Raw genomic sequence first — 26,171 nt, 5'->3', positions numbered from 1 at the left:
GCTGACCAGCGCAGCACGTGATCTCTTCTAACGTCACCAACATCACAAGCTCAATAAACAAAATCCTTAAAGCTCAGGTTTTAGTGCGTGACTGAAATCAGAATTTTCAGATCTGGAAATATAAAAAAAACTTTATGAAAATGTCAGTTTTTTTCTTTTTCTTCTTAAATTTATTATAACAACAGAATATATCAGAAACATGACAGAACCAACAGAACAAAACCCAGACTTAGGCATTAGAAACTGTAGAATAAAACAAATCAATACAATCGTGAAAAAATACATAAATGAATTAATTAAATAAAAGGGTCAGAGGTCTGAAATCTTTCTGTAAACATCTGAGACTCGGTCGGTTTGTGGTCTGACATCTTTATTTATTGAGCAGGTTTATTTTATCATTTTACAGTCATTTGAGTGATTTAGGAGGGTTTTTTTCTGAAAACGACCCCGAAGGCATTAAAACGTCAGGTTATCTAATATCATTTAATTAATACGTTTAACTTTAATTTATTTATATCCGCTGCCTGTAGCTCTGAATTGCCATAGCAACACCGGATTTTGCCCAGTAACTGGAGCAACGTGGCTTTTATTAAGAAAACGACACATATATAGACCATAATGAAAAACATGATGTATTTTTCAGAGGACTGAGAAGTGGTACAAAGAGCCTCTTCAGTGCAGTGACGCAGCTCCGTCAGCAGGTGGCGGTATTCAGGGTGGTGATACAACAAAGAAAGAAGGAAAGTAACAGTATTATTTATTGACTTTGAATTCGTTTGGTTGTTTTTATTTATTTGATGATGTTTATTGTGGTTATTGTACAGATTTTATTTTACTGTTTGTTCGTACTACAGCGGGGGATCTTTAGTTCGTCGTCCAGGCCGCCAGGTGGCGGTTCATGGAAGCAGGGAAGGCTTCATTTGAACCGCAGCGGCTCTTTGGACCGAACCCGACCGGGATGCTGTGGTATGGAAGCGAATGAGTTCCCGCGAAGGAAGCGACAGGAGGCGGACCTGCAGCTCCGTCGGTACCGGTTCTGTTACCGGGAGGCTGGGCATCCTGCTGTCCGTGTCCTACCCGCTGCTGGCTGCGCTGTCGCTGCTCCGGTGGCTCTTCTGCCGGGTGTGGACCCGAACAGTGGCCGCCGTCAGAGCCGAGCCGCGGGACGGCAGCGGGAGTCCGGAGCGAGGGGAGTGGGTCCGGAACCACCATAGCCGGGCCTTCGGGTTCATCTCTGCGGCGCTGAGGATCGACGAGGATGAAGAAGGTACTGATCAGGTCGGACTGTGTCTGAAATCAATAACTGTTGTTCTGCTGAAAGTGACTTTATAAACTGTAACTTAATGTTCTGGTTCCGCTGCAGCTCGGTCGGCATCGACCAGAACAAAATAAAACCAGGAGAGTTTCAGGTGTTTGAGTTTGGCGGGAGAAAACATAAACGTCTCAGCACTCTGTCTGCTGATGACTGGTTGTTATTGATTATTGATCAGATGAATCCTGTAAATTCTCCTCATTACTGATTCATCTGTCATAAATATTTAGGGTCCGAGCACCGATGGTGCAAAAGCCCTATTGTTATCCAAGTGATTATTATGGTTCTTCGTAAACAACTGCATTTTTGGCGGCTTTATCATATTCTAAAAACTCGTGAAAATTGGTACACCCATCTCTCCCTGCGAAAATGTTCATATTTTAGTGGATTCGTGAGTGGGCGTGGCCAAATGGCTCGCTACCGCCCCCTAAAGAGATGCCCCTGCGGCTCCATTCACCTACATGCACGAAATTCGATGGACGTGTGTATCACACCAAGATGTACAAAAAAGTTACAGCACACCATTACATCAACTCAACAGGAAATCTGCCATTTTGAATTTAGTCGCCATTTTTGGCGATTCGCACATGTTGTGCTTTAACAAACTCCTCCTTCAGATTTTGTCAGACCAATTTGAAATTTAGTCTGTGCACTCTTAACATGTTTGGGATTAAAAGTTAATGTAAGAATTCGTTTTCGGCGATTGGTGTGCCTGCGGCGTGGCAGCCAAAAAGTGAACCAAAAATCATGCTATAGCATGTCGTCAAAAATATGATATAAAAGTCATACTATAGCACGTCGTCCAAAAGGTGACCCAAAAATGAGTTTTAGGTCACCTTCTTACTGATAGGCAACACTGCTAACCACTGCACCACCAATCTTCCCAGGTATTAGTTTGCATTGTGACAAATCTTTGGCTCACTGCAACCTATAACTCCCCCGTCCACAAATATTCATTCAAACAGACATTCTTTGGATAGTAGATATACATGTTTTCAAGGGGGTCTGCAGTGATATTAAATATATTCCTGTAATGTGTAGTGTATGCAAAACTTTTTCAATTTCTCCAAACGTTTCAACTTCACTAAAAGTTGAATCACCATCAACAGGCCAAGGTGGAATCTGAACCATTAATAGCAACCTTGGTGAAGTCGGACCGACTTGAAATTTAGTCTGTGCACTCTTAACATGTTTGGAATTAAAAGTTATCAAAATAATTTGTTTTTGTTTATTGGTGTGGACGTGGCGTGATGGCCAAAAAAAGTGACGTGGCACAAGGTTCACCCGCCAAGGTAACACACAAGGTTCAAGTAGAGCAAATCCCTCTAAGGGTAAGCCACGTGGCTCACGGAGGGTGAGACCTCCTAAGGCAAGTTCCTCTAAGGGTAAGGCACACAGGTTAGGGTTTGTACGTGCAGTCATACTAATACCAAAACAGCAACAACAATACAAAACAAAAAAAGTCCAAAAGCGACTCTTTTTTTCTTTTTCATATTTCGGACATGATATGGTGTGACACAGTGGTGTTAGGTGCTCAGTGTGAGAAGTAACTTGAGGCATGCATGTCAGTTCAGAAAAAGGTCATACTCCAAAAAGTAATGAAAAGTCATCCAAAATATCCAAAGTATGTTGTTCAAAATATTCAAAGAAAAGTCATACTATAGCATATCATCCAAAAAGTGACCCAAAATTAATTTTTGTATAGAGTATATAGTATATATATATATATATATATATATAATATATAACCAGGGCGATGCGGCTAAGTTTGATGTTTCGCCGTGACACAGGAAGTTGATGTATAAGGTCAAACCTCATGAAACTTGTGTCAGGCACCAACTTTCATGAGTTTTTGAAGATGTTAAAGCCGCCAAAAAAAGCCTATTTTTTTTTTTTTTTTTTTTTTAAAGAAGAATAAGGAACAAGATCGAGAAAAAAAATAAAACTGCAAGCGGGAATATGCCGACCCTTGCGTGCACATCGGGGATCCAGCGGGTCGGGGCCACCAGCTCCCCGACGTGCAGCGTGCGAGGGCCCGCATATCACTGCTTGCAGTTTTAATTTATTTTCTGTTTGTTCATCTTCAATCCAGAAGTTCTGAATTTTTTTTTTCAGACACTTTAAAAAGATTCTTCATCATTGTTGACATTTTGACACCAGAACATTTTTAAAGAGGAAAGTTTGAGGCCACATTAGGAAAAAATTTAAGATAATTTGATTTTGTATTTCAAGAATAAAGTCGAAATGTCGTGAGCGAGGTTCAAATGTCGAGAAGAACAGGAACAAAGTCATAATGCCAAAAACGAAGTCAAGTAGTTGTATGTCTAGCTCTGAAGGTTTGACTTTATTCTCTAAAATCAAAAAATCTTGCGCGAGTATAACAAAGTGTTCAAGTCACATATTAAAGAAACGTAACTGAAACTGTAAAGGATTCACTGAACGCTTCTATGTACTTTTTTTTTGTGTGCATTTGTTTATTTTTTTGCGTGCGTCTGTTTATTTTTTTGCGTGCATCTGTTTACTTTTTTTGCTTTTGGTGTATGTCTGAGAACACAGCAGGTTAGCGATGCTCAGAGAGACGTAGTTTGATTGGCTGATGTGTTGCTAGGTAACAAGCAGCAGGCGGTGAGCTGGTACCAGCGGGGGATCAGCGAGCTGGAGGAAGGCGTCTCCGTCCAGGTCTGTGGACGCGGTGAGTTCACTGTCTGCAGGAAGTTCACGGTTTCACCACGAAGAAAAACAGACACAAAAACAACAGTTAAAATGGTGATGTCACTATAGCCATGTTGTTTATTGTTTCTTCATTTGTTGATTTATTGAGGTTGTTTTTGTCGGTCAGTTGTTTTCTTGATGATCCAATCAGAGTTGTGTTTCTTGTTTCTTGTTTCAGGAGAGGAAGACGAGCGCAACCGGCGGCTGCAGCGGAAGATGAACTCCAACCTGAGGGCGGTGAAGCTCCGCCTACAGAGTCTCGGTAGGATGAACCTCCACTGCTTCATTCAGGCTCGGTTCTGATCCGGTCCGTTCTCTCACTGTTCTCCTGTGTTTTAGTCGAGGTGGTCTCAGGGTCCGATGGAGGCACAATGAAGCCCCGCCCCCTCCCATCCCCAAACTCAGGTAGGACTTGCTGCTCAGACACCGTAACCACGGTAACACGACACACCTGGAGGACATATTTTACATGTTTAAAATGTTTGTTTCTCACCTGAATGGAAAGTCTACGTCAGCGCCCCCCTCAGGTGAGCTCTGGGAACACAAAGTAACACGACTTCAAGTAACACGAAGTCGGAAGAGCCAACGATAACTATGATCACATTAAAGTACTGAAGAAGAAAGAAAGTCGGTCCCTCCAGGAAATCACAACCCTGAGATCAAAACATTATTTTTTTTCCACAGAAACATCGTGAACAGAAACTCTGCTGAAAGTATGACAGCATAAAGTCTCCATTCAAAATAAAACAGACTTTAAAAAAATAAGTGTTTATTTCCAACCATCGAGGCTCCGCCCCCTCTCCTCTCACCATCAAAACAAACTGCTGCTAGCTAACCACAACAACAGGAAGTGACGGGGTTTGTGGGAAATGTGGTCTTATGATGGGAATGAGGAATATGTTGAATGAGTTTTCTGTTGGAAGATAGCAGCCACCTGTCAATCCCAGCCTTCAGATGTGAATAACGTTTATTCCAGGTGTGAATGTACTGACTGACGATTGGCTGTTAGTCATCTCCTCACCTTTCCACCTGTGTGCGGTCAGCAGGTGGCGCTGCCACCAGGAGGACAGACTCTGACCCGACGTCGTCCAGACGACCGAAGAACTTCCTGAAGACGCCCCGCTCTTCATCACCCTCCTCGTCTTCCTCAGCAGGCGCTCATCGCTCCTCAGACATCAGTTCACAGCGCCCCCCCGCCCACCGCAGTGACATCACCTGGAAGGTGTGTTTACACACACAAACACAAACACACACACACACACACACACACGTCTCTGTGGTTGTGACATCCTCTCTCTCTCTCCTGCAGGGCCGAGCGAGTCGTCACCGCAGGAAGTTCAGCTCACCGGCGTCGACGCCTCTGAAGAAGAACGATACGAAAAACTTGAAACACGTGGACAGGAAGCTGGCAGGCCTCATCCTCAACGAGGTCGTGGACAGGTGAGAGACTGTGATATCATCGTTAGAGGAGCAGGTACAGGTGAGACAGGAAGTGTGAGGTTTGAAGGTTGATCAGAGACGTGTAAAATAAACAGCTGCTGATCCAGCAGACATTTGTAGGCAGTGGGAGGAGCCAGAATCGGACCGCCAGAACGGGCAGTATAAATCAGATGAAACCACATGTGGAGGTTTGAAATGTGACTCATCAGATTTCTACAGATCGTCTCAGTCCACTGGATCACAGCAGGTATAATGTTTCTGAACATGAAGGATGAAGATGCCATCCTCATGCCAATGCTAGCAGAGCTGTCAGAGTGGTGAACTGTGCAACAGTCAGTTCGTTCATGAGTAGATTCATGAGGGGGGGGTGTCCTGACGGGACCTTGACCCGCCTCAGAGTGGGTCGGATCTGAGCAGTAGAACTTTCCTAACCGGTGGATCTCCGCAGCTCGTCGGTGTGCAGCAGCTCCGCCTTCTTTACGTTTAATTTGCTCAGTCGGTCTGTGAATGTGTCCTCATGGCTCTGTCCTGCTTCTGGGTGTGTGTTCCAGCCGATCGTCCGTGAGGTTTGAAGATGTGGCTGGACAGGACCTGGCGAAGCAGGCTCTGCAGGAGATCGTGGTTCTGCCGGCGCTGAGGCCCGAGGTGAGCTGGACCTGTTTCTTGAAGTCCAGATGGAACATTTAAGATAAACCTGCAGCTTCTTGTTTCCTCTTCTGTTTCCTGTTCTCTGTTCTGCTGAGTTTCTTCTTCTGCAGTTTCTGGTTTGTTAGCATGTTTTCTTCTTCTCTAGCTCTTTACGGGACTGCGTGCTCCGGCCCGAGGACTTCTTTTGTTCGGTCCACCCGGCAACGGCAAGACGATGCTGGTGAGAAACAGGAAGAGGTGGACCGAGCGTCTGAATCCTCCATTCACATTTCACAATAAGAGCCTTGTTAAGAAATGAAGGGTTTCTGTCCTCTGTAATGAGTGCTTTTAATTTGAAACAGAAACAGCTAGTGTTGATTTGCGTGTCATCAAGGTAACCATGGCAACAAACAGGACACGTTGAGGACGTCGGTCATCAATAAATGTTTTTAACCTTCAGGCGTTTGATTTGTGTTTTTGTTGCGTGCAGGCGAAGGCCGTGGCCGCTGAGTCCAATGCCACCTTCTTCAACATCAGCGCCGCCAGTCTCACCTCCAAATACGTAAGTGCCCTCAGGTGGGAGGAGTCACTGTGTCTGTGTGTTGCAGGTGGGAGGAGTCATTGTGTCTGTGTGTTGCAGGTGGGAGGAGTCATTGTGTCTGTGTGTTGCAGGTGGGAGGAGTCACTGTGTCTGTGTGTTGCAGGTGGGTGAAGGAGAGAAGCTGGTCCGAGCTCTGTTCTCTGTGGCCCGAGAGCTGCAGCCATCCATCATCTTCATCGGTAACTCTTCATCTTCATCAGGAGGCTCACTGAGCTCATCCTGCTGGCTGATGTGATGATGATGATGATGATGATTATGTTTGTGTTCAGATGAGGTGGACAGCTTGCTGTGTGAGCGGAGGAACGGCGAGCACGACGCCAGCCGGCGGCTGAAGACCGAGTTCCTCATCGAGCTGGACGGGGTGGAGTTTTAACAACACAAACATTCAGATACACAGATACACACTGACCGACACATACTGACACACACTGACACACACACTGACACACACTGTCCGGTGGTTTCAGATTCAGTCTGGACCCGATGACCGCGTTCTGGTGATGGGAGCCACCAACAGACCTCAGGAGCTGGACCAGGCTGTCCTCAGGTCAGATCCATTATCCCTCCGCTGATCCACTTCCTGTTCTGTTTGTCTTTAATTTTCTCTGCTGCTGTGAGATCACCAGCAGGGGGCGTCTGTCATGAAGGTGATATCTCCGGAATAAGTGATGTGGTCAGACCCTGAATGTGACTGATGTGTTGATCTCCTGCTGTTGTGTGTGTCTGCCTGCAGGTGGCAGCACTGAACCCTGTTTTTCATCTTTGTGTCTGCAGGCGCTTCGTTAAACGTGTGTTCGTGGGTCTGCCGGACGAGCAGGTGGGTTCTCCTTCACAATACAAACGTATAGAGAAGTGTGTCGGCCTGCCGTGACGCTGCTTCTGTTTCAGACTCGTTTCACGCTGCTGAAGAAGCTGCTGGAGAAACACGCCGATCCGCTGAGTCACGGAGAGCTGCAGCACCTGGCCAGGTGAGCCGCTGACGCCTGTCAATCAACATGGGTCACAGTGTTATATCAACACAGGTTACAGTGTTATATCAACACGGGTCACAGTGTTATATCAACACGGGTCACAGTGTTATATCAACACTGTTAACATTATTGACAGGACGTGCAGTTTGTTCTTCAAACTGAAGTATGTCTCCAACTTCAGAGAGGCTTGTCCAACCCTGCAGCTGCTCTGAGGTCTCTTTAAGACATCTGTAAACAAAGACAGACACCAATGATGTAAACAGTCCAGTCACAGCAGACGATCTCTGTTGGACCCCTGTATGACCTCAGTTTTCCCCTGTAAGACTGGAGTATGACCTCTGTATGACCTCAGTTCGACCCCCGTTTGACCTTTATATGACCTCGGTTTGACCCTTATTTGATCTCCGTATGACCCCTGAATTGTGTTTCTGGTTCAGAATGACAGACAGCTACTCCGGCAGTGATCTCACCTCATTGGCTAAAGACGCCTCGCTGGGACCAATCAGAGGTGAGCTGCAGTCTGTGACGTCGTCTTCTCTCCATTCGTTTCTTTCTTCTTTCTCTAAAACTGATTCCAGCTCAGCGGTTTGGTCTAAACTCTTCGCTGCAGCCTGGAGCACTTCATCTGAACGTGGCGCTTTTTTATCATTTGAATAAAAACGTTACTGACGAGCTGGAAGCGTCGTCATGTGCAGCTGGTTTACATCAGGTGTGTCTGTGTGTTTCCAGAGCTGCGTCCAGAACAGGTGAGGCAGGTGGAGGCCAGCCAGGTGAGTTCCGTCCACGCGTGCACAGGTTGTGATCATGTGATCAATCAGTCCTGAGGTCAGCTGATCAAACAAACAAATAAAGAAAACAGGACGGAATAAATCTCACACTGACGTAGAATTTAGTGTGTAAATTTACGGCAGGTGTGACGGCAGGTGTGTGCCTCCCTGTTTCCTCACCGTCCGTCTGTTTCCCTTGAAGGTCCGGAGCGTTTGTTTCCGAGACTTCGTGGCATCTCTGAAGAAGATCAAGCGGAGCGTTGCTCCTCAGACTCTGGAGCTCTACGTCCGCTGGAACAAAGACTTTGGAGACACGACGGCTCCTTGAGATTTTGATTTTTTTTTACCTGAACTCAGATCGAGTTCCAAACAAACGTCTTCTTTTAACTACCTGACCTGTTTTTGTAGCTCTATATATTTATTTGTTTGTTTTTCAGGGACATTAAACAACAATCAACTGTTCAACTGTCAGTGAGCCGGATGTTAAATCAACTATTAAAACGGTAACATACCTTCAGTTGTGTCATGATGAAGGTGTTTTTATTTTTCTGGCAGCAGCAGCTCGTCCGTTCTGAACATCGTCTCTCAGGAACGCCTTCAATCTCTTCAAGTGTTCAAAGATGACCTGATTAGATGCTGGGGGTCAACAGTGACGTCACCTGTTGGTTTTTGAACGTCATGAAGCCTCCAGTTCAGATTTTGTCCGTCACTATCTTGCTCCTTTGGAGCAGTTTGGAGCAGGAAGTGACCATATTTGGACGCGCTGGGGGAGGAGCAAGCGGTGGATCTGACTGATCTGATCGGAAACATGACGATACTACATCCCGCCCACCGATAGCTGTAACCTGACTGCACCAGAGGCCTGTCAATCAAACAGACATGCCCCTAAAAACAGGTCTTTTTGACGCTTATTTTCTAATTAATGACGGGATTATTTTCAGATGGACCTCCAGAAAACTAATAAGAAGGAGTAACTTTAGCTAACAACACCGAGATAACTGGTGGAGAAATTTGATTGACTTTGTATTTCATGAGAGAAGTTGAATGGGAGTCTATAGAGCCGGAGCGTTTTTGGAGCCGAACTCTAGTGGCACTCGGTGGTATTGCAGCTTCTGCATCTACTTTTACATCCGGTCTGATGTTTGGGCCCTTTAATACCAACAATCTTGGTTTGGAGGCAACACACTCAAATACTTTTGTCAATCATGGAACAGTAGTTGGAGGATCAAAAGCAGAATCTCCTGAGACGCCTCTCCTCCCACTGTGGAGTGTTTAACTTCTGCAGCTGTATGTTAACCTCTGCTGACAACGTGTTCTCGCTGAAGCGAAGGAAAACATGAGTCCTGAAGTCTTACCGAGACGTTTCCCTCGTCTTCATGTGAACAGAGCAAACAGCGATAGGACGTGGGGCGAGCTACGGGAGCACCACGCTCATCAGTGTTTTCTTTCTGAAGCACAAATGTGCAGCTCTGATCCAGAACCAGGTTTCAGCAGAACTTCTGATCCGTGAACGCGGCGCTGAGCGGGACTCAGCGGATGAAACAGGGCTAATGAGATGCATCATGCTGCATCTTCTCATCTCTTTTTAATGTGATCTTCCCATAAAAAGATCAGCCTACTTAAAAGATGGGTCATTAGGATCACACACACACACACACACACACACACACTGATTACTCCACATGTTTTCATCTCAGGTCTGTTTGTTTCTGAATGATGTGGTAGAACCTGGTTCTCCGGTCGGCCTCTCAGCTGCCTGATGATGTTTCACTTCCTGTGGATGTTTCGTTTTTCATCTGTTGACATCGTGAGAATCCGTCGGAGCAGGTGAAGTCCTTGGACTGGTAGAACCACAGCACAGTTTGCTGTGTGTGTGTCAGATGAGACTGAGGATGCTCCAGCTTCCTGCTGGCTGCCGTGGCGACAGGAGACTGTTGACGAGCTCTCAGTTTAATTTTCTGGATGTTTGACTTTTACTTTTGTCAAAATCTAAGTTTATACTGAAGAAAAGTTTGAGAGGAACTTTTGGAGCAGCAGCTTTCATCTGGAGATCTTTAACCTCAGCGAGCGGTCGAAGTCGGAGCTGGATCATCTTTATTTATTGATTATTGATCATGTAACCTGCAGCAGAGTTAAGGACTTCTCGACTTTAGTGAAACATCTGTCAGTCCAGCTGTTGAAGAAGAATCAGAGCTGTGAGGTCCAGTTCGAGGCGATGGAGGTTCTTGAGTCTCTGATGGCGTCCGTTGGTCAGGACTCTTCGGGTCACACTGAGGTTCTGTTTGATGACCAACATGTTGAACACCCGTCAGGTTGGTGCTTCCTGACTGATCTGGAGGATTAGACGTGATCGGGAATCAATAATCCAACCCAGCGTGCCCTGAGAACATCCAACACATAGACTGTATGGATTAGTTTTGGATCAGAACCTTGTGGTGACGGCGGAACTGCAGGTTAACGGAACGTCCTGATGGAGACCCCTGGACCGAACCGGTCTCACATCTGTCTAACGGTCGTCCTCCTCCTCTCCAGCCTGGCGCTGATGGATGCTTACCTGGTGGAGCAGAACCTGGGGCCCGGGCGGGTCGGGGTGTGCATCACCGTGCTAGTGAGCGACGCGTGTTTCCTCGTGGTTCTTCGGTACACGGCCGTCTGGGCCGGGTCGGAGGTGCGCACGGCCCGGCGAGGCTCCGCCATGATCCTCTGGTTCTTCTACGTCTTCGTCCTGGAGATCAAGGTCTACTTTGTGTACCAGAACTACCGCTCTCAGGATGTGGGCGGAGCAGCGGAGGCGGGCGTGTCGAGGAGAGCTCTGACGCTGCTGCTGTCGGTCTGCGTGCCCGTCGTGTTCGTGGCGCTGGCGGCTGTCGGCCACCTGGAGTACCTGAAACCACACGGGAAGAGAGAGGAGATCCGGAGCCGGCTGTTCTGGGTGGTTCTGGACCTGCTGGACGTCCTGGACGTTCAGGCCGGTCTGTGGGAGGGGCAGGAGGCGGGGCTTCCCCTGTGGGTGGAGGGCCTGATGTTCTTCTACTGCTACCTCCTGCTGCTGCTGCTGCCCTGCATCTCCCTGAGTGAGATCAGCCTGCAGGGCGTCCACGTGCTGCCCCACCGCATGATGCTCTACCCCATCCTCAGCCTCGCCTCCGTCAACGTCTCCACCCTCTTGATCCGTGCCGGGAACCTGCTGCTGTACGCCGACGCCCGCGTGTCAGCCATCATGGTGGGGAAGAACGTGCTCGCCATCGTGGTGAAGAGCTGCAGTCTGGATCAGTACCGCAACCAGCCGCCGTCTCCGCCTGCAGGACGAGGCACCGACACGCAGAAGAACCGGACCGTGGTGCTGCCCCGAGTTGTGATCCAGGACTTCACCACCATACAGGAGGAGGAGGAGGAGCAGGATGAGGAGGAAGAGGAAGGTTGATGGCAGATGTGAGTGAACACGAATGACAACGAGATGAAACCAGACAGGCAGCAGCGAGGTGTCTCAGCTGGTCTGGTACCTGGTGCAACCTCAGTGACATGTACTTCCTGGTCTGACTGTTTGTCTGTGATAAAGCTCCGCCCTCTCTGTCAAATTCAAATGCAGCTCAAAAACTCTTACACTGGATGTCCGGACTGCGGATCCTTCATTTTTTTCCCCCCATTCCTGCAACGTTATCACACATCAATCACTTAAAACTTCTGGAACTGCAAAACTGTGTAAAATCAGCAAGTTTTGATGGAAACTGTCAGAAACAGATGATATTCATCCTTCAGTTTTTAGTGCGTCTTTCCTTTGATCCTCAGTGAAGTTTCTCAGAGGATGTCAGGCTGCAGACTGTAGTTCAGCAGCCCGGCCACTAGGTGGCCAGAGGTTCGGATACAGTGAATTTTACAAATTAATGAAATAAGGTAAAAGAAAAGAAGAAGAGTTTAAAGAGGATGAAGAGCAGACGGGGGTGTTACCACGGAGCAAGATCAACATAGCCAGGCTTTCTATGCCTGAGCTGCTCAACAAAGCGGAAACTCGACGTCAGAGATCATCTGTACTATGACGGTGGTTATCAGCTTTCTCTGTTAACTCAGACTTTCTGCTTTCGGCTCTGAGCGCGTTCACATTAAAGAGAAAGTGTTTGCAGCATTTGACCAATCACAGACATTGTCAAGTGTACTGACAGCAGAGCCACATATTTTAAAGACGAGGTGGAAACTACAATTTGAAAAAAACTATAGTGAATTTAAAAACATAATCCAAACTGAAAGCAGCAGAGCTGCAGCTGCTAAATGATGGAAGGATGTGCAAAACAATTTATTTATTTTTTTTTAAATCGCCGCCTGTATGAATGTGTTGAAAGACTTTACCATAACGTGCACAGGAAGATCGGACTAATTACATGTGGATATTTCATTAAATTAATTTATTGTTAGATGTATTCTCATGACGAGTATAAACGTTTTTGTCTTATTTCACCTGCAGCCCCGGAGGTGTCAAACGGACCGAGGAGCAGATAAGAAATAAATATAAAATCACAATTCAAAGCGGTGGGTCGGTTTACTGTCAGATCTTACAAGTAGGCAACGACTGCAATGCTTTAGTGCATCAATCAGTCCCTGATATCAGTAAAAAAAAAAAAAAAAACATAGTGAAATGAATCAATACCAAACATAAAAATCATCGGACAAAGACACAGATGTTTGTCAGTCTCTGAACATGCTTTAGTCTCAACATACCTCGATAACCCACTAATCTCACTTCGTAGTTCACCCCTCTGCTGCTCTGACGTTTCTGTTTACAGATCGTCATGTCTTCCCGCTTAAAGCGCTGACGTCATCACATCAGTCTGATCAATAACAGGAAGCAGCTCCTCATCAGGACATGCGCTGGTTTCCCCATTAAAACATGGAAATGTTTTATTAGGACCGGAGCACCGATGGTATAACACAGTTTACCCGCCGAGGTAACACACAAGGTTTACTGAGGGCGAGTCCCCTTAATAAGCCACACGGTTCACGGAGGGCGAGACCTCCTAAGGCAAGTCCCTCTAAGGGTAAGCCACGCAGGTTTGGGTTTGTACGTGCAGTCCTACTAATACCAAACCAAAGGTCAGCTACAAAATAAAAGTCCAAAAGTGACTTTTCTTTTCATATTTCGGACAACATGATATAGTATGACACAGTGGTTAGAGCAGTTGCCTCACAGTGAGAAGTAACTTGAGGTGTGTGATGTCAGTTCAGAAAAAGGTCATACTCCAAAAAGTCATGAAAAGTCATCCAAAATATCCAAAGAAAAGTCATCCAAAAAGTGACCCAAAATTCATTTTTGTACAGAGTATATTGTATAGAGTATATATTATAGAGGATTGAGTATAGAGTATATGGTATAGCCAGGGCGATGCGGCTAAGTGTGATGTTTACAGGAAGTTGATGTTTAAGGTCAAATGATGCTCCAAACCTCATGAAACTTGCATCAGGCACCAACTTTCATGAGTTTTTGAAGATGTTTAAGCCGCCAAAAAAAGCCTTTTTTTTAAAAAAAAAAAAGAAGAATAAGGAACAAGATCGAGAAAAAAAATAAAACTGCAAGCAGGATTATGCCGACCCTCGCGTGCTGCACGTCGGGGAGCCGGCGGCCCCGACCCGCTGGATCCCCGATGTGAAGCTGCGAGGGCCCGCAGATCACTGCTTGCAGTTTTAATTTATTTTACCTCCTGTTTAAAATCTGTTTGAAAGTTATGACGAATAAAAATCATCAAAACACAAAAGATTTTCAGAATCACAATTTCTTGTTTGAAATTTAAGTTATAACAGAATAAAGCTTTAAATTTACTGATGATCATGTTCGCATGTCCATGTATGTTCATGTGTTCATGTGTGTTCATGTATGTTCATGTGTTCATGTGTGTTCATGTATGTTCATGTGTTCTATGTTCATATGTTTATGTATGTCCATGTATGTTCATGTGTTCATGTGCGTTCATGTGTGTCCATGTATGTTCATGTGTTCATGTGTGTTCATGTATGTTCATGTGTTCTATGTTCATATGTTTATGTATGTCCATGTATGTTCATGTGTTCATGTGTGTTCATGTATGTTCATTTTTGTTTACTGCCATCCTCAGAGGGGCATTCAGTGTAACTTTCCTGTCATTTTTACCTGTGTGACATCACCACTGTGGGCGTGTCTGAACGGCTCAGAGAGGCTGATTTACAGCTGAGCTGGATCAACGTTCAGAAAGTGATCAGTGGACCAGAACCGGGATTGAGTTCTGTGGACCCTCAGCCTGGTCCAGCTCAGCAGCAGTGGCGGGAAACAGGAGGAGCTTCTTATTTTCTACTTTCTCTGAACAGCATCACTGTTATCCGTCTTCCTGGATTAGGTCTGCTCCTATTCATCACATCCAGCCCCGCCCAACGCCACCGGACTGGAGGATCAGCAGCCGGCACTCAGCGACCTACAGTCCGCAGAGGCGACGATGGCTGCGGCTGCGGAAAGAGGAGCAGTCCGGGGAGCAGCGCTCCCTCCGAGTCCAGCGGCGGCGGAGGTTCCGTTAGTGGAACAGTCGGCGGGCTCCGGTGCTGCCGGGGAGCCAGATGGCCACGTCCCGGTACCGATGAACCTGTTTGCGACCTGGGAGATTGACCGGTCCTCTCCGAGCTGCGTGCCCAGGTAAGAGGATTGATGTTCGGCCAGAGAGCAGGAGGAGGAGGAGGAGGAGGAGGATGAGGAAGAAGAGGAAGGAACTTCATCACAGAGAGGAGAGTTGTCTGCGTGCGTGCGTGCGTGCGTGCGTGTGTGTGTGTGTGTGTGTGTGTGATAACTTTATAAATTCACTTGAATTGTTCTGCTGTCAGTTGATAAACCGGTTCAGACTCTTTGAAGTGGACCTGGTAGGATCCAGCCGGATCAGGACTCAGCGGCCCCCGGGCAGACACCGCTCTCTGTGGTCAGTGTGTGTCTGTGTATGTTGGTTCTGCTGCTGCTGGATCAGAGACCATCGGACTGGATCCACTCAGCCGCGCTCTTTGAGTGGATCAGTGACAGGTCACGTGATCACAGGTTGAGGGTTCAGGGTTCAGTTGGACCGACGCTGACGGGTCCTGGATGTTCTGATCGATCTGATTGGCTGATCCTGTCCGTCTTGTTGACAGGAACCTCTGTGTTTCATGTTTAAAACCTGCTCAGTTGTTTTATTCATGAAGTCATCACATCTACAGGTGAGACGCACTGCGCATGTGCAGTGTCAAACCAGGTAACTCGAAAAGTTGTCATCCCTCTAAGCAGGTGCCATCTTTTATTCTGTTTGTATTTGTCTGAAACTCCGAACACATGTAGGTGTTGTCGTTGTTGTTGTTGATGTTGATGTTGTTGTTGTCCATAAGCTGCAGCCTCTCCACTGCGGTTTGTAAACATGAAGCTACAGAAAGCAGCTGGTTAACTTGGCTTAGCATAATGACTGGAAACAGAGGGGAAACAGTTAGCTTAGCTTAGCACAAAGACTGGAAACAGAGGGGAAACAGTTAGCTTAGCTTAGCACAAAGACTGGAAACAGAGGGGAAACAGTCAGCTTAGCTTAGCACAAAGACTGGAAACAGAGGGGAAACAGTTAGCTTAGCTTAGCACAAAGACTGGAAACAGAGGGGAAACAGTTAGCTTAGCTTAGCATAAAGACTGGAAACAGGGGAAACAGTTAGCTTAGCTTAGCATAAAGACTGGAAACAGAGGGGAAACAGTTAGCTTAGCTTAGCATAAAGACTGGAAACAGAGGGAAACAGTTATCTTAGCTTAGCATAATGACTGGAAACAGGGGGAAACAGTTAGCTTAACTTAGCATAAAGACCCGTGATGATCACAGGCTGAAGTCGGAGCCTCGAGCTGCTCGGGCCATCGTCGTTGTTTAGTGGAAGTACTTTTTGTTTCATGACGACGTGTTCGAGCGTTCCAGTCATCTCTTTCGTATTTCATCACTGATGTTTTATTTACAAACCGACACGTTCAGTTGAGGGATTTTTGTTGTTGTTTGTTGTTGTTTATTCTGGGACCAACTGAAAGTCACGTGACCTGACGGACATTTTGATTGGACGATGTTGACGACTCAGTTCAGGCTCTCAGTGAAGTTAAAGTGAATCTGACAGAGAACTACATCTCCCAGACTTCCTCTGACCCTGTGACCTCAGCGATGACATCACATCGCAGCAGCCAATCAAAACCATCTGAAACAGGAGGAGCCTGCTGAAGGCGGAGCAGCAGAGGATCCCTGCTCCCTCTCTGATCCACCTGTCTGTCTCAGGAGGGATTAGCTGCGGGGGTTAACGAGCTCGGCCAATCAGAACTAATCCTCTTAACTGGGCGTGACTCAGGACACAGCAAACATTAGAGATGCAGCCTTTAAAAACGGTTCCATTGGTGATTATTGGAGGTGATTCATTATTGTCAGGTTTTATTAACCCTCTGATGTCTCTGTGTGACATCATCAGGCTGTTTGTTCCAGCTGATCTCAGGTCAGACTGAACTAAAACACTCACCTGGTATCAAAAAGCCTCTCGTATCTGTCTGAAGACTCTTAAGATGAAAACGATCAAACAAACAAACAATTTGAGGAGCTGAAGCTTCAAATGAATCAATAACAACACGAACATATTCACAGGTCAACACAAAGAAAATTAAAAATTACAATAAAATATTAACCAAAGGAAACCAGTCTTTAGTATCGTGGCTCCGCCCACCTGTCGCTCAAAGCCCCAGATTTCTTCTATGCTATGCTAAAGGATGGACCAATCAGAGACCAGTGGGCGTGGCTCACATAAGGTGGTCAATGCTGATTGGTTAAAGGCCTGAGGTCGACGCCCAGCAGTAGGCACTGCAGAGAAAAAAGATTCATCTCTGAGATTTATCTGGTGACCCTTTGGCGGGCTGCGACCCTCAGATCGGTCTGTGTGATGTGTGTGTCTGTGTGTGATGTGTGTGTCTTTTGTTTGTCCTTAGACTCTGCAGTCTGACCCTGAAGAGGTTGATGGTTTTACGGGAGTTGGACCGAGAGCTCGGCTCCGTCGTCATCGCTGTTAAAATCCAGGTGAGAACACTTTCTGTTTCCATGCAGGTCAACGACCAATCATAAGAGTCCTCATCACCTGATCTGATCTGATCTGATGTCATCCATCTTCAGGGCTCCAAGCGGACTCTGAGGTCCAACGAGTACCTGGTTCCTGCGGACGGCCTGATGGAGACGGACCTGGAGCTCACCTTCTCGCTGCAGGTCTCACCTTTATCATTGCTGCAGGATCCACTCCACCTGGTGTTCATGGTGATCAGGGAGGATCCAGGTCTCCTTTGCTGTAACTTCATGTTGTGTCAGTCGTGTCTGTCCTGACAGGAAGCGGTGGGCGTCTCCTGTCTTTCAGTACCCTCACTTCCTGAAGCGGGACGTCAACCGTCTGCACTTGATGCTGCAGAGGAGGAAGAGGTACAAGAACCGGACCATCCTGGGCTACAAGACTCTCGCCGTGGGGGTCATCGACATGACCGAGGTACGGCCAATCAGTGGGGAGAACTCCTCCTTTCAAATTAAAAGCCTTCCTTTCAAAGTAAAATCAAACACCAGGTTTTTACAGTGAAACATCATCAGGAGACACTTTTACTTTGACAGCTTCACCTCTGTGTGTGGGTGTATGTGTGTGTCGTCTCCCAGGTGATGCAGCATCCGACAGACGGAGCCCACATCCTTGGTCTCCATAGCAACCTCAAGGATGCTTCAGTGCGTGCGGCAGAGCTGAGTGTCCATTCTCTCTCCAGCCAGCCAATTGAACAAGAGGACACAAGTGGTCTCCATGGCAACAAGACCAAGGCATCAGGTAGGAGAACAGAGGATGCGACCTTTTGTCCCTTTTTGGCGCTCCTAACATACCGGCTGCTGATTGGTCGGAGGCTGAGGACACGGATGGTAACTGATCATGTGACTTTGTCCTCAGTGTCCCCAACAGACCAGAGAAACACAACACAGACACAAAGACACACAACACTGATACAGTTGTCCATCACTTTGTGTTTGTTGATTAGAGCGATTGTGTTTGTTGTGTTTCTGTTTCTTGTGTTTGTTGATCTCAGTGTTTGTTGATCAAAGTGTTTGTTGATGTTTGTGATTGTTGATGGGAGTGTTTGTTGATCTGAGTGTTTGTTTTTGTTGCGTTTGTGGAGCTGATAGTTTGTGTTTGTTGTGTTTGTTGATCTGAATTTTTGTGTTTGTGTTTATTGATTAAAGTGTTTGGGTTTGTTGTGTTTCTGTTTCTTGTGTTTGTTGATCTCAGTGTTTGTTGATTAAAGTGTTTGGGTTTGTTGTGTTTGTGCTCCCACAGATCACTCTCCTGACATGGAGAACTACTGGGAGGATGATGACGACAGCTTCTCCTCCGAACAGGAAGGAAGTGACGACGCGGCACCGTCTCAGGTGGCTGACCGCTCCTCGTACCTGTTTCCCTGACACACTTACAAGTATATGCTAACATTTAGCATGTTAATGCTAACATTTAGCATGTTAGCGCTAACAGCATGCTACCATGCTAAGAGGGTAACTTTGACCTGTAGGTGGCACTAGAGGATTACATCCCTGAAGGTCTGAGGACTCATCCTGACAGGAACATGAATTCAGCACCAATAATTGAACAGTAGCAAACTGTGAAACAGTGAAAGCAGCAGCTGACGTGGATAAAGCTGCCTCGCTGTAACAGTGACTTCCTGTTTCAGGACATGTTTGATGATGATGATGATGATGATGTCCAGGGAAAGACAAAAAAATCTCACAGGAAAATGATCCGAACCACCTCCCTGACACAGGTGAGGACCTGTGTGTTGTGTTAGTGTGTTGTGATAGAACAGGTATAATGGGATAGAACTGGTGTGTTGTGTTAGAACAGGTGTGTTGTGTTAGAACAGGTCTGTTGTGTTAGAACAGGTGTGTTGTGATAGAACAGGTGTGTTGTGTTAGAACAGGTCTGTTGTGTTAGAACAGGTGTGTTGTGTTAGAACAGGTGTGTTGTGATAGAACAGGTGTGTTGTGTTAGAACAGGTGTGTTGTGTTAGAACAGGTGTGTTGTGTTAAAACAGGTGTGTTGTGTTAAAACAGGTGTGTTGTGTTAAAACAGGTGTGTTGTGTTAAAACAGGTGTGTTCTGCAGCTGCTGTTTGATCTGTCCGTTTTATTTCTTCTGTTTTCAGCAGCCAAACTTTAAGCAGAAGTTTGTGGCTCTGCTGAAGAGATTCAAAGTCTCTGACGAGGTTTGTATCCAACATTCAGACTTGTTTGTCCTGTGAACACACGGGGCTGATGCAAAATGATTTTTTTTTTTCTATTTTCAAACATTACCGCACTCTGTTCTGTTGTTTCAGTTGTAGAATTGTTGTAAATGTCATTGAGGTTTTGAATGAGGTTTTCTGACCTCTAAAACAAAACGCAGACGTTCTGGTTCTCCCTCTCTCTAAGAATACTTGTGTCTGATTGGCTGGCAGCACAGTTCAGGAGCACCTGTTGTTTCCTGATTTAAAAGTCAATCTGAACCATAGACTGTAAATAAAACTGTTCGTATGTCTGGGTCTGAAAAGTGAAGCCTTAAACTGCAGTACTTCTGAGGGCCACTAGGGGCTGTCTCCAATAGACTCCTATTGAAAAAGCAAGTTCTCTACAGAAATACAAAGTCAGTGAATGTTTTCCACGAGTCATCATGGTGTCATTAGATAAATTCCCTCCTTCTGTGTTCTGGTGGTCTTTGCTGGGAAAACTTTATTTCATATTAGGACTCTAACAGATATATTTGGGGGTGGGACTCTTTGATTGACAGGCCTGGGGCGCAGTTAGGTTTCCGTATTGGTGGACAGGGTGTAGAGGACCACAGGAACCCGAGTGACTATATTTGGACGAGCTGGGAAGGAGCCCAAGAACAAATATGATGAGTCCGTCTCCTGTAGGTTATGGACTCAGACCCGGTGGGACAGAGTCAGGACATGGAGGAAGACCTGGACCTCCTGTACGACAGTCTGGAGGTTTACAACCCGAGCGACAGCGGTGCCGAGCTGGACGACAACGACAGCATCCAGAGCACGCCCAAACCCAAACTCAGGTCAGCCGGGAACATCTTTCCGGCTGTTTTTAATCATTTGTTCCCATGTTTTAAGAATTTGTTCCCACGTTTTTAATAAATTGCTCCCATGTTTTAATAATTTATTCCCACGTTTTAATAAATTGTTCCCACGTTTTAATAATTAGTTACCACGTTTTTAATAATTCGTTACCACGTTTTTAATCATTCGTTCCCACGTTTTAATAATTCATTCTGGGTTCTGATGGTTCTGATGTGGTTCCTGCCTGCAGGCCGTTCTTCGAGGGCGTTCCTCAGTCGGGTTCTCCGACTGAAATCGGGAATGTCAAAAGTCAGTGGAACCAGCAGAGAGAACAAACTGCAGCTGTGAGTAAACTGCATACTAACATTAGCTAATCACCATGCTAACGTTCTGTATGTTGACATGTTACATCTTTCTATGCTAATATCTGTAGAAACTGAAAGTCGAGCCAATGCTAACGTTAGCATGTAGCTCAAATTACATCTTGATGGAAACAGTGTGTAGCTGCAGTGTAGGTCACACTGTGTGTTTCTGTTGTTGTCAAGCAGGCAGCAGAGTCTCCTGGAGCTCAGGGTCCCCGGTTCCCCGAAGAGCCCCGAAGGGAGGAGGCTGGCGCCAGGGTGAGTCTGGACCAGGACCTGGTGGTTATCACACACATATACCCCTTTGTTTGGCTGTCTTTGTGGGGACATTCAGAAGTCCCTAAACCACCCCATCCCCCAACTCCCTCCATCACGCTGTCCCCACTTTGTCAAAATGTCCTCACTTTGTCTAAATGTCCCCACTTTGATGGTTAAACTTTGTGAACTGGTCCTCATAAAAATAGTTGTACAAAAACACACACACACACACACACACACACACACACACACACACACACACACACACACACACTCACACACACTGGTTTCCTGCTGGATGCTCTTCTTCCTGTCTCCACAGGAAGTTGAGGAGGAGGTTGCTATGGGAACGGATGCAGGCCTGGCCACCAAAGTCTGTAAAACTGAGTGTCAGACACACATGTCTCCAAGGTACACACACACACACACACACACACACACACACACACACACACACACACACACACACACACAGATCAGTTATGATGTCACATTGACAACCCTGATGAGGACAAGCTGTCTTCCAGGTGTGTCAGGACAGCTGCTGTAAAAACATGTCAGCCAGATGTGCGTAACAGGTGTGTGTGTGTGTGTGTGTGTGTGTGTGTGTGTGTGTGTGTGTGTGTGTGTGTGTGTGTGTGTGTGTGTGTGTGTGTGTGTGTGTGTGTGTGTGTGTGTGTGTGTGTGTGTGTGTGTGTGTTTTCTCTCCGCAGTAAGACAGGAAGTCAGGCGTCCCGCCACTCGCGGGGCATCTCCATGAAGGACAGACAGAACTCGAGAGGGATAGACAGGACGAGCAGTGTGGACAGTGAGATGTCGTGTGACTACAGGATACCTGCTCCACAGGTGAGACAGCTGCAGGGACCCCGTTTCACCAACTGATGTCACTGTTGCTGCTGTTTGTTTGTTGTTTGTAAACACTCAAGGGTCTTTCTTGGTCTTTATTTGGACATGTCTTTCAGTGTGGACATGTGGTGAGGTCCTGAAGGCCTGAGTGAGGTTTGGGATGCGGGTCAGAACCAGGTCGGGGTCTTCAGGACTCATGTGTGTCTCTGTGTCCTCAGGTCGCCAGGAAGTCCGTTCTGGATCAGCTGAACCACATCCTGTTCTCTGACGACCAGATACCCGAGTCCATCATCCTGATCAACACCACCGACTGGCAGGGACAGGTCTGTCTGTCCAACTGGCCAACTGTCTGTCCACCTGTCTGTCCACCTGTCCAACTGTCTTTCTCTCTGTCTCTTCAGTACCTGTCGGAGGTCCTCTTCGATCAGCCAATCGTGTGCACCGTCTCAGCTGCAGATGTTCAGGCCGCCTTCAGCGCCGTCATGAGCCGCCTGCAGAGATTGTACGAATAATCTGCTTTAATCCTCAAGTTAAATATCTGACACCTCCACACCGGGTCTCACCTGGTGTCACCTGTCTGTGTTCTGCAGCTGTAACTGTAACTCCCAGACTCCGCCCACAGTGAAGGTGGCAGTGGGCGGAGACCAGAACTACCTCAGCACCATCCTCTGCTGCTTCGTGGAGCAGCTGGCCAGCAAGACACCCGATTGGCTGAACTACGTCCGCTTCCTTATTCTCCCCATCGGTACACGCACGCGCACACACACACACACACACACACACACACACACACACACACACACACACACACACACACACACACATACACATGTCAGTGTATGATCAGTTGGTGGGAACTTTCCCATGATGCTCCTTGTTTCCGTCTCATCAGCAGGAGCCCACCCGCTGGCCAAGTACCTGTCCTCTGTGGACGGGAGGTTCAGCAGCCTGTTCATGGATGCCGGCTGGAGGGAGCTGTTTGGACGTCCAGAACCGCCTCCTCTCGGTACGTCTACAGCAGATTCTGGTGACCTCTGACCTTTAGTGAACGTACAGTGAAACACAGGAGTGGCCGGAAACTAAATTAAGTCACTGAATCAGAAAGACAACATCAGAGCGTCAGTCTGAGGACATCCGTCACTGACTAACTGATGGAGGAACACCATTGGTTGGCCAAACGCTACGACTTCCTGTGTCCATTTCAGATCAGAAGCCCTTTTTTCAAATTAAAAGTCCTTTTATATTCTGTTGAACCAGACGAGAGTGGATCAATAATTTCAGATTGTTCCTGAACGCAGCACATTGATGCAATCTGAACCTTTTAATTCACCTTGTATACCTGGTTGTGATTGTGTCTTTAATATCTCCAGGACAGACTGGAACTGTCTCACAGGGTGAGACCTCAGGTCTCCGTTCGTCCTCTGGGACGAACCTCCTGATCTGAATCGTTTCTTTTTGTTGGACAGATCTGGTGGGCGTCGCCAGTCGGGTGTCTCAGTATCTGTCCGGAGCTGCCATCTCTCACCTGTGTCCGATCTCAGAGGCCATGCTGACCTGCAAACACAAGAGGTGCGTTAATGTTGTCTTAGTGTCGCTGCTCTTCGATACGTCTGTCTGTCTCAGCTCGTCCAAATATGGTCAAAGATGGCGACCACTGACTTAGACAAGCAGTTCACGCTGCTGCTACCCTGATGTCGTTGCCGTAGCAACACCGGCAACGAGTACGACTGGCCAATCAGAGGCACAGTCAGTCTGCATCTAGTCAGAGCATCTAGTGGACATCAGAGGAGCTGCAGCGAGACATTTAATCAGACCGACTAAATGTGTATTGTTGGACTGGTCTTCCTCTGCAGCCCTGATGAAGACTCCTACCAGAAGTTTGTTCCGTTCATCGGGGTAAGAAATGCTCCATCGCCACTTCTGCATCTTATTTTGGTAGGACGGCAGGAAGTCATCTGTCCTGTATCTGTGTGTTCTCAGCTGGTGAAGGTTGGCATCGTGGAGCCGAACTTCCTGTCCACCTCAGGTAGACATACCACTCTCCGGACCCCCCTTTCCTTCAGTGACCTCTGACCTTTGGACCAGTCAATCCTGACTGTGTTTAATGTCCTCCCTCCACAGTGGACTCTGATGACATCATCCTGGGATCTCCTCCCCAAACAGGAGCACAGATCAGCATCACCTCCACCCCTCCTCTCTCCCCCTCCTCCAGGTACTTCCAGTTTACAACTTCCTCTTAACGAAGGCTGGTCCTCTGTGTTCGTTGTCATGACATCCTGCCTCTCTTCATCCTCCTCCTCCTCCTCCTCCTCCTCCAGCTGTCCCACGGAGGTGATGGGTCTGCAGGTGGACTACTGGACCAGTCAGGGAGGAGGAGGAGGAGGAGGAGAGAGGAGGAAGGATGTGGGGATGAAGAACACTCTGAAGAGCAACTTCCGCTCCCTGCAGGTGTCGAGGCTCAGCGAAGGAGAACTGATGAGTATGACGGTGGTGACAAAGGAGAAGAACAAGAAAGGTGAGGAGAAGGAGGAGGAAGAGGAGGAGGAGGGTGGGCTCAATGAAGGTGATGATCAACGGGATGACGATGATAATGATGATGATGATGGTCTGTGTGTCAGTCATGTTCCTCAGTAAGAAGACCAAGGAGAAGGAGGCGGAGTCAAGGAGTCAGCTGATTGAAGGAATCAGCAGGTTGATCTGTACCTCCAAACACCAACATACACTCAGAGGTACACACACACACACACACACACACACACACACACACACACACACACACACACACACACACACACACACTCTGAGGTAGACGCGGTGCTAGCCCGCTAGCATGCTAACTGTAGATGTAACCACGATACGTTCAGATCATCAGCTGGTCTTCTTCACATTTTCAACTGAAAGTCGTATTTTTCACCTTTTAAAGGCACATTCTGCTTTATTTTAGCTGCTGCCTCTGTGGGTCACACTAACTTTAAGTCTCCTCCCCTCCCCCTCCTCCACACCTCCACCCACCTCCCAGTCTCCATAGACGGGGTGGGGTGGAACGATGTGAAGTTTTTCCAGCTGGCGGCTCAGTGGCCGACACACGTCAAACACTTTCCTGTTGGGATCTTCAGCTACAACAAGCCCTGAACCTCCTCCTCTTCCTCTCCTCCTCTTCCTCTCCTCATCCTCCTCCTTTCATCACCATGTTAAAAGAAACAATAATAAGTTGTTTGTTTATATTTACAGACTGCTGTTTACCGTAAACGCTGTACAAAGCGTCATGTGTGTTTCATGTTAATAATAACAGTTTGTATGATGATCTGATTCTTCATCATTTTCTGGGCTTTTATAGTTATGTGGAGCATTATGTGGAACATTACAGTAATAATATATATATATTGTATTATTATATGTACTGTAATGTTTCTGGTGTATTATTTACAGTCGACGTGACATATTCTGGTGGTTTCTGTACCGTGTTACACCTCCTCTCTACAGCTTCTAGGTGGCGCTCTGCTCATAATGAGCTGTTTTTAGTGGGCGTTCCTCGAGCTTATTAATTAATCAGATGACTGTGGCTCCCTAAACTCATCGGCAAACTCGACTTTACCGTCAGAGACCAGAGACGTGACGGCAGCGCTGACCGATTCAGAGACATCAGACAACGACCAACCACCTCGGTCAACCGCATCAATGTTTTTTATCAACTTTCATAATGGGCGTAACCACGGCCTTTTTGGGGGGTTGTGTCGCGCCAATACTGAGAAAACACCAATCTGTCCCCCCAATATTGATTAGAAAATATGTTAAATGTAATCTCCTTTTGTGAACAGTCAACACTTCTGGTTCTTGTTATTTGCTGTATATTTTCAATTTATTTCCCATTGTGAAGGAAAACCTAATTGTGTGACTCCCCCCTCCCAGAGTACACTTGGTTGCGCCCATGCTTTCTTCATAGCTAGCTGGCTAGTTGGTCAGTCAGAGGAGGGCAACAGAAGGAGAATAACAGGAAGTAACAGATAACTGACATCTCCGCTGACTGTTACCACTGTACAACGTACACTTTATAGACTTTTAGCTAAATTAGCTAACCAGCGTCCGCCTTGTTTTGCTACTGACAGGTTCAAAGTGTGATTATAAGTGTTAGTCTACAGAAAGGATTCCAATAATGTTAGACCTTTCTGTTTGATCAGAAAACAG

General features: G+C 46.8%; 3 protein-coding genes across 4 annotated transcripts; all 3 read left to right on the top strand.

The window, feature by feature from the left end:
* Window positions 1-627: 627 nt before the first annotated feature.
* On the top strand, window positions 628-8,947 carry LOC138634880 (spastin-like). Of its 2 annotated transcripts, none has more exons than XM_069722080.1 (17): window positions 628-1,267; window positions 3,921-4,004; window positions 4,203-4,286; window positions 4,364-4,429; window positions 5,068-5,246; window positions 5,334-5,464; window positions 6,016-6,109; window positions 6,258-6,332; window positions 6,582-6,653; window positions 6,796-6,871; window positions 6,962-7,053; window positions 7,160-7,239; window positions 7,467-7,509; window positions 7,581-7,660; window positions 8,101-8,171; window positions 8,393-8,433; window positions 8,633-8,947. In XM_069722080.1, the coding sequence occupies exons 1-17, from the start codon at window positions 979-981 to the stop codon at window positions 8,756-8,758; spliced, it is 1,683 nt and encodes a 560-aa protein (XP_069578181.1). In that variant the 5' UTR covers window positions 628-978; the 3' UTR covers window positions 8,759-8,947. The 2 variants fall into 2 exon arrangements, with proteins under 2 accessions (XP_069578181.1, XP_069578183.1); XM_069722082.1 differs by having other exon boundaries at window positions 629-1,267; window positions 5,071-5,246.
* A 1,953-nt stretch (window positions 8,948-10,900) lies between these two features.
* LOC138634886 (transmembrane protein 121-like) lies at window positions 10,901-11,854 on the top strand. The gene has a single exon (XM_069722088.1). The coding sequence runs from the start codon at window positions 10,901-10,903 to the stop codon at window positions 11,852-11,854; it is 954 nt and encodes a 317-aa protein (XP_069578189.1).
* Window positions 11,855-14,697: 2,843 nt separating this feature from the next.
* On the top strand, window positions 14,698-25,347 carry LOC138634871 (phosphofurin acidic cluster sorting protein 1-like). Its single transcript, XM_069722066.1, has 24 exons — window positions 14,698-15,079; window positions 17,396-17,483; window positions 17,577-17,666; window positions 17,812-17,937; window positions 18,099-18,261; window positions 18,763-18,854; window positions 19,151-19,240; window positions 19,621-19,680; window positions 20,368-20,519; window positions 20,771-20,864; window positions 21,069-21,140; window positions 21,463-21,551; window positions 21,854-21,986; window positions 22,205-22,309; window positions 22,388-22,488; window positions 22,577-22,731; window positions 22,879-22,992; window positions 23,453-23,555; window positions 23,840-23,882; window positions 23,967-24,012; window positions 24,108-24,198; window positions 24,305-24,501; window positions 24,605-24,715; window positions 25,006-25,347. The coding sequence occupies exons 1-24, from the start codon at window positions 14,886-14,888 to the stop codon at window positions 25,116-25,118; spliced, it is 2,622 nt and encodes an 873-aa protein (XP_069578167.1). The 5' UTR covers window positions 14,698-14,885; the 3' UTR covers window positions 25,119-25,347.
* The last annotated feature ends 824 nt before the right edge of the window (window positions 25,348-26,171 follow it).

This window comes from Brachyistius frenatus, unplaced genomic scaffold, assembly GCF_029030835.1.
Source record: "Brachyistius frenatus isolate BFR_SWC_R1_liver_20210118 unplaced genomic scaffold, ASM2903083v1 Contig_281, whole genome shotgun sequence".
NCBI classification, from domain to species: Eukaryota; Metazoa; Chordata; class Actinopteri; family Embiotocidae; genus Brachyistius; species Brachyistius frenatus.
The sequence above is the reverse complement of the archived record's forward strand: the minus strand, read 5'-3'. Positions and strand labels throughout refer to the sequence as shown.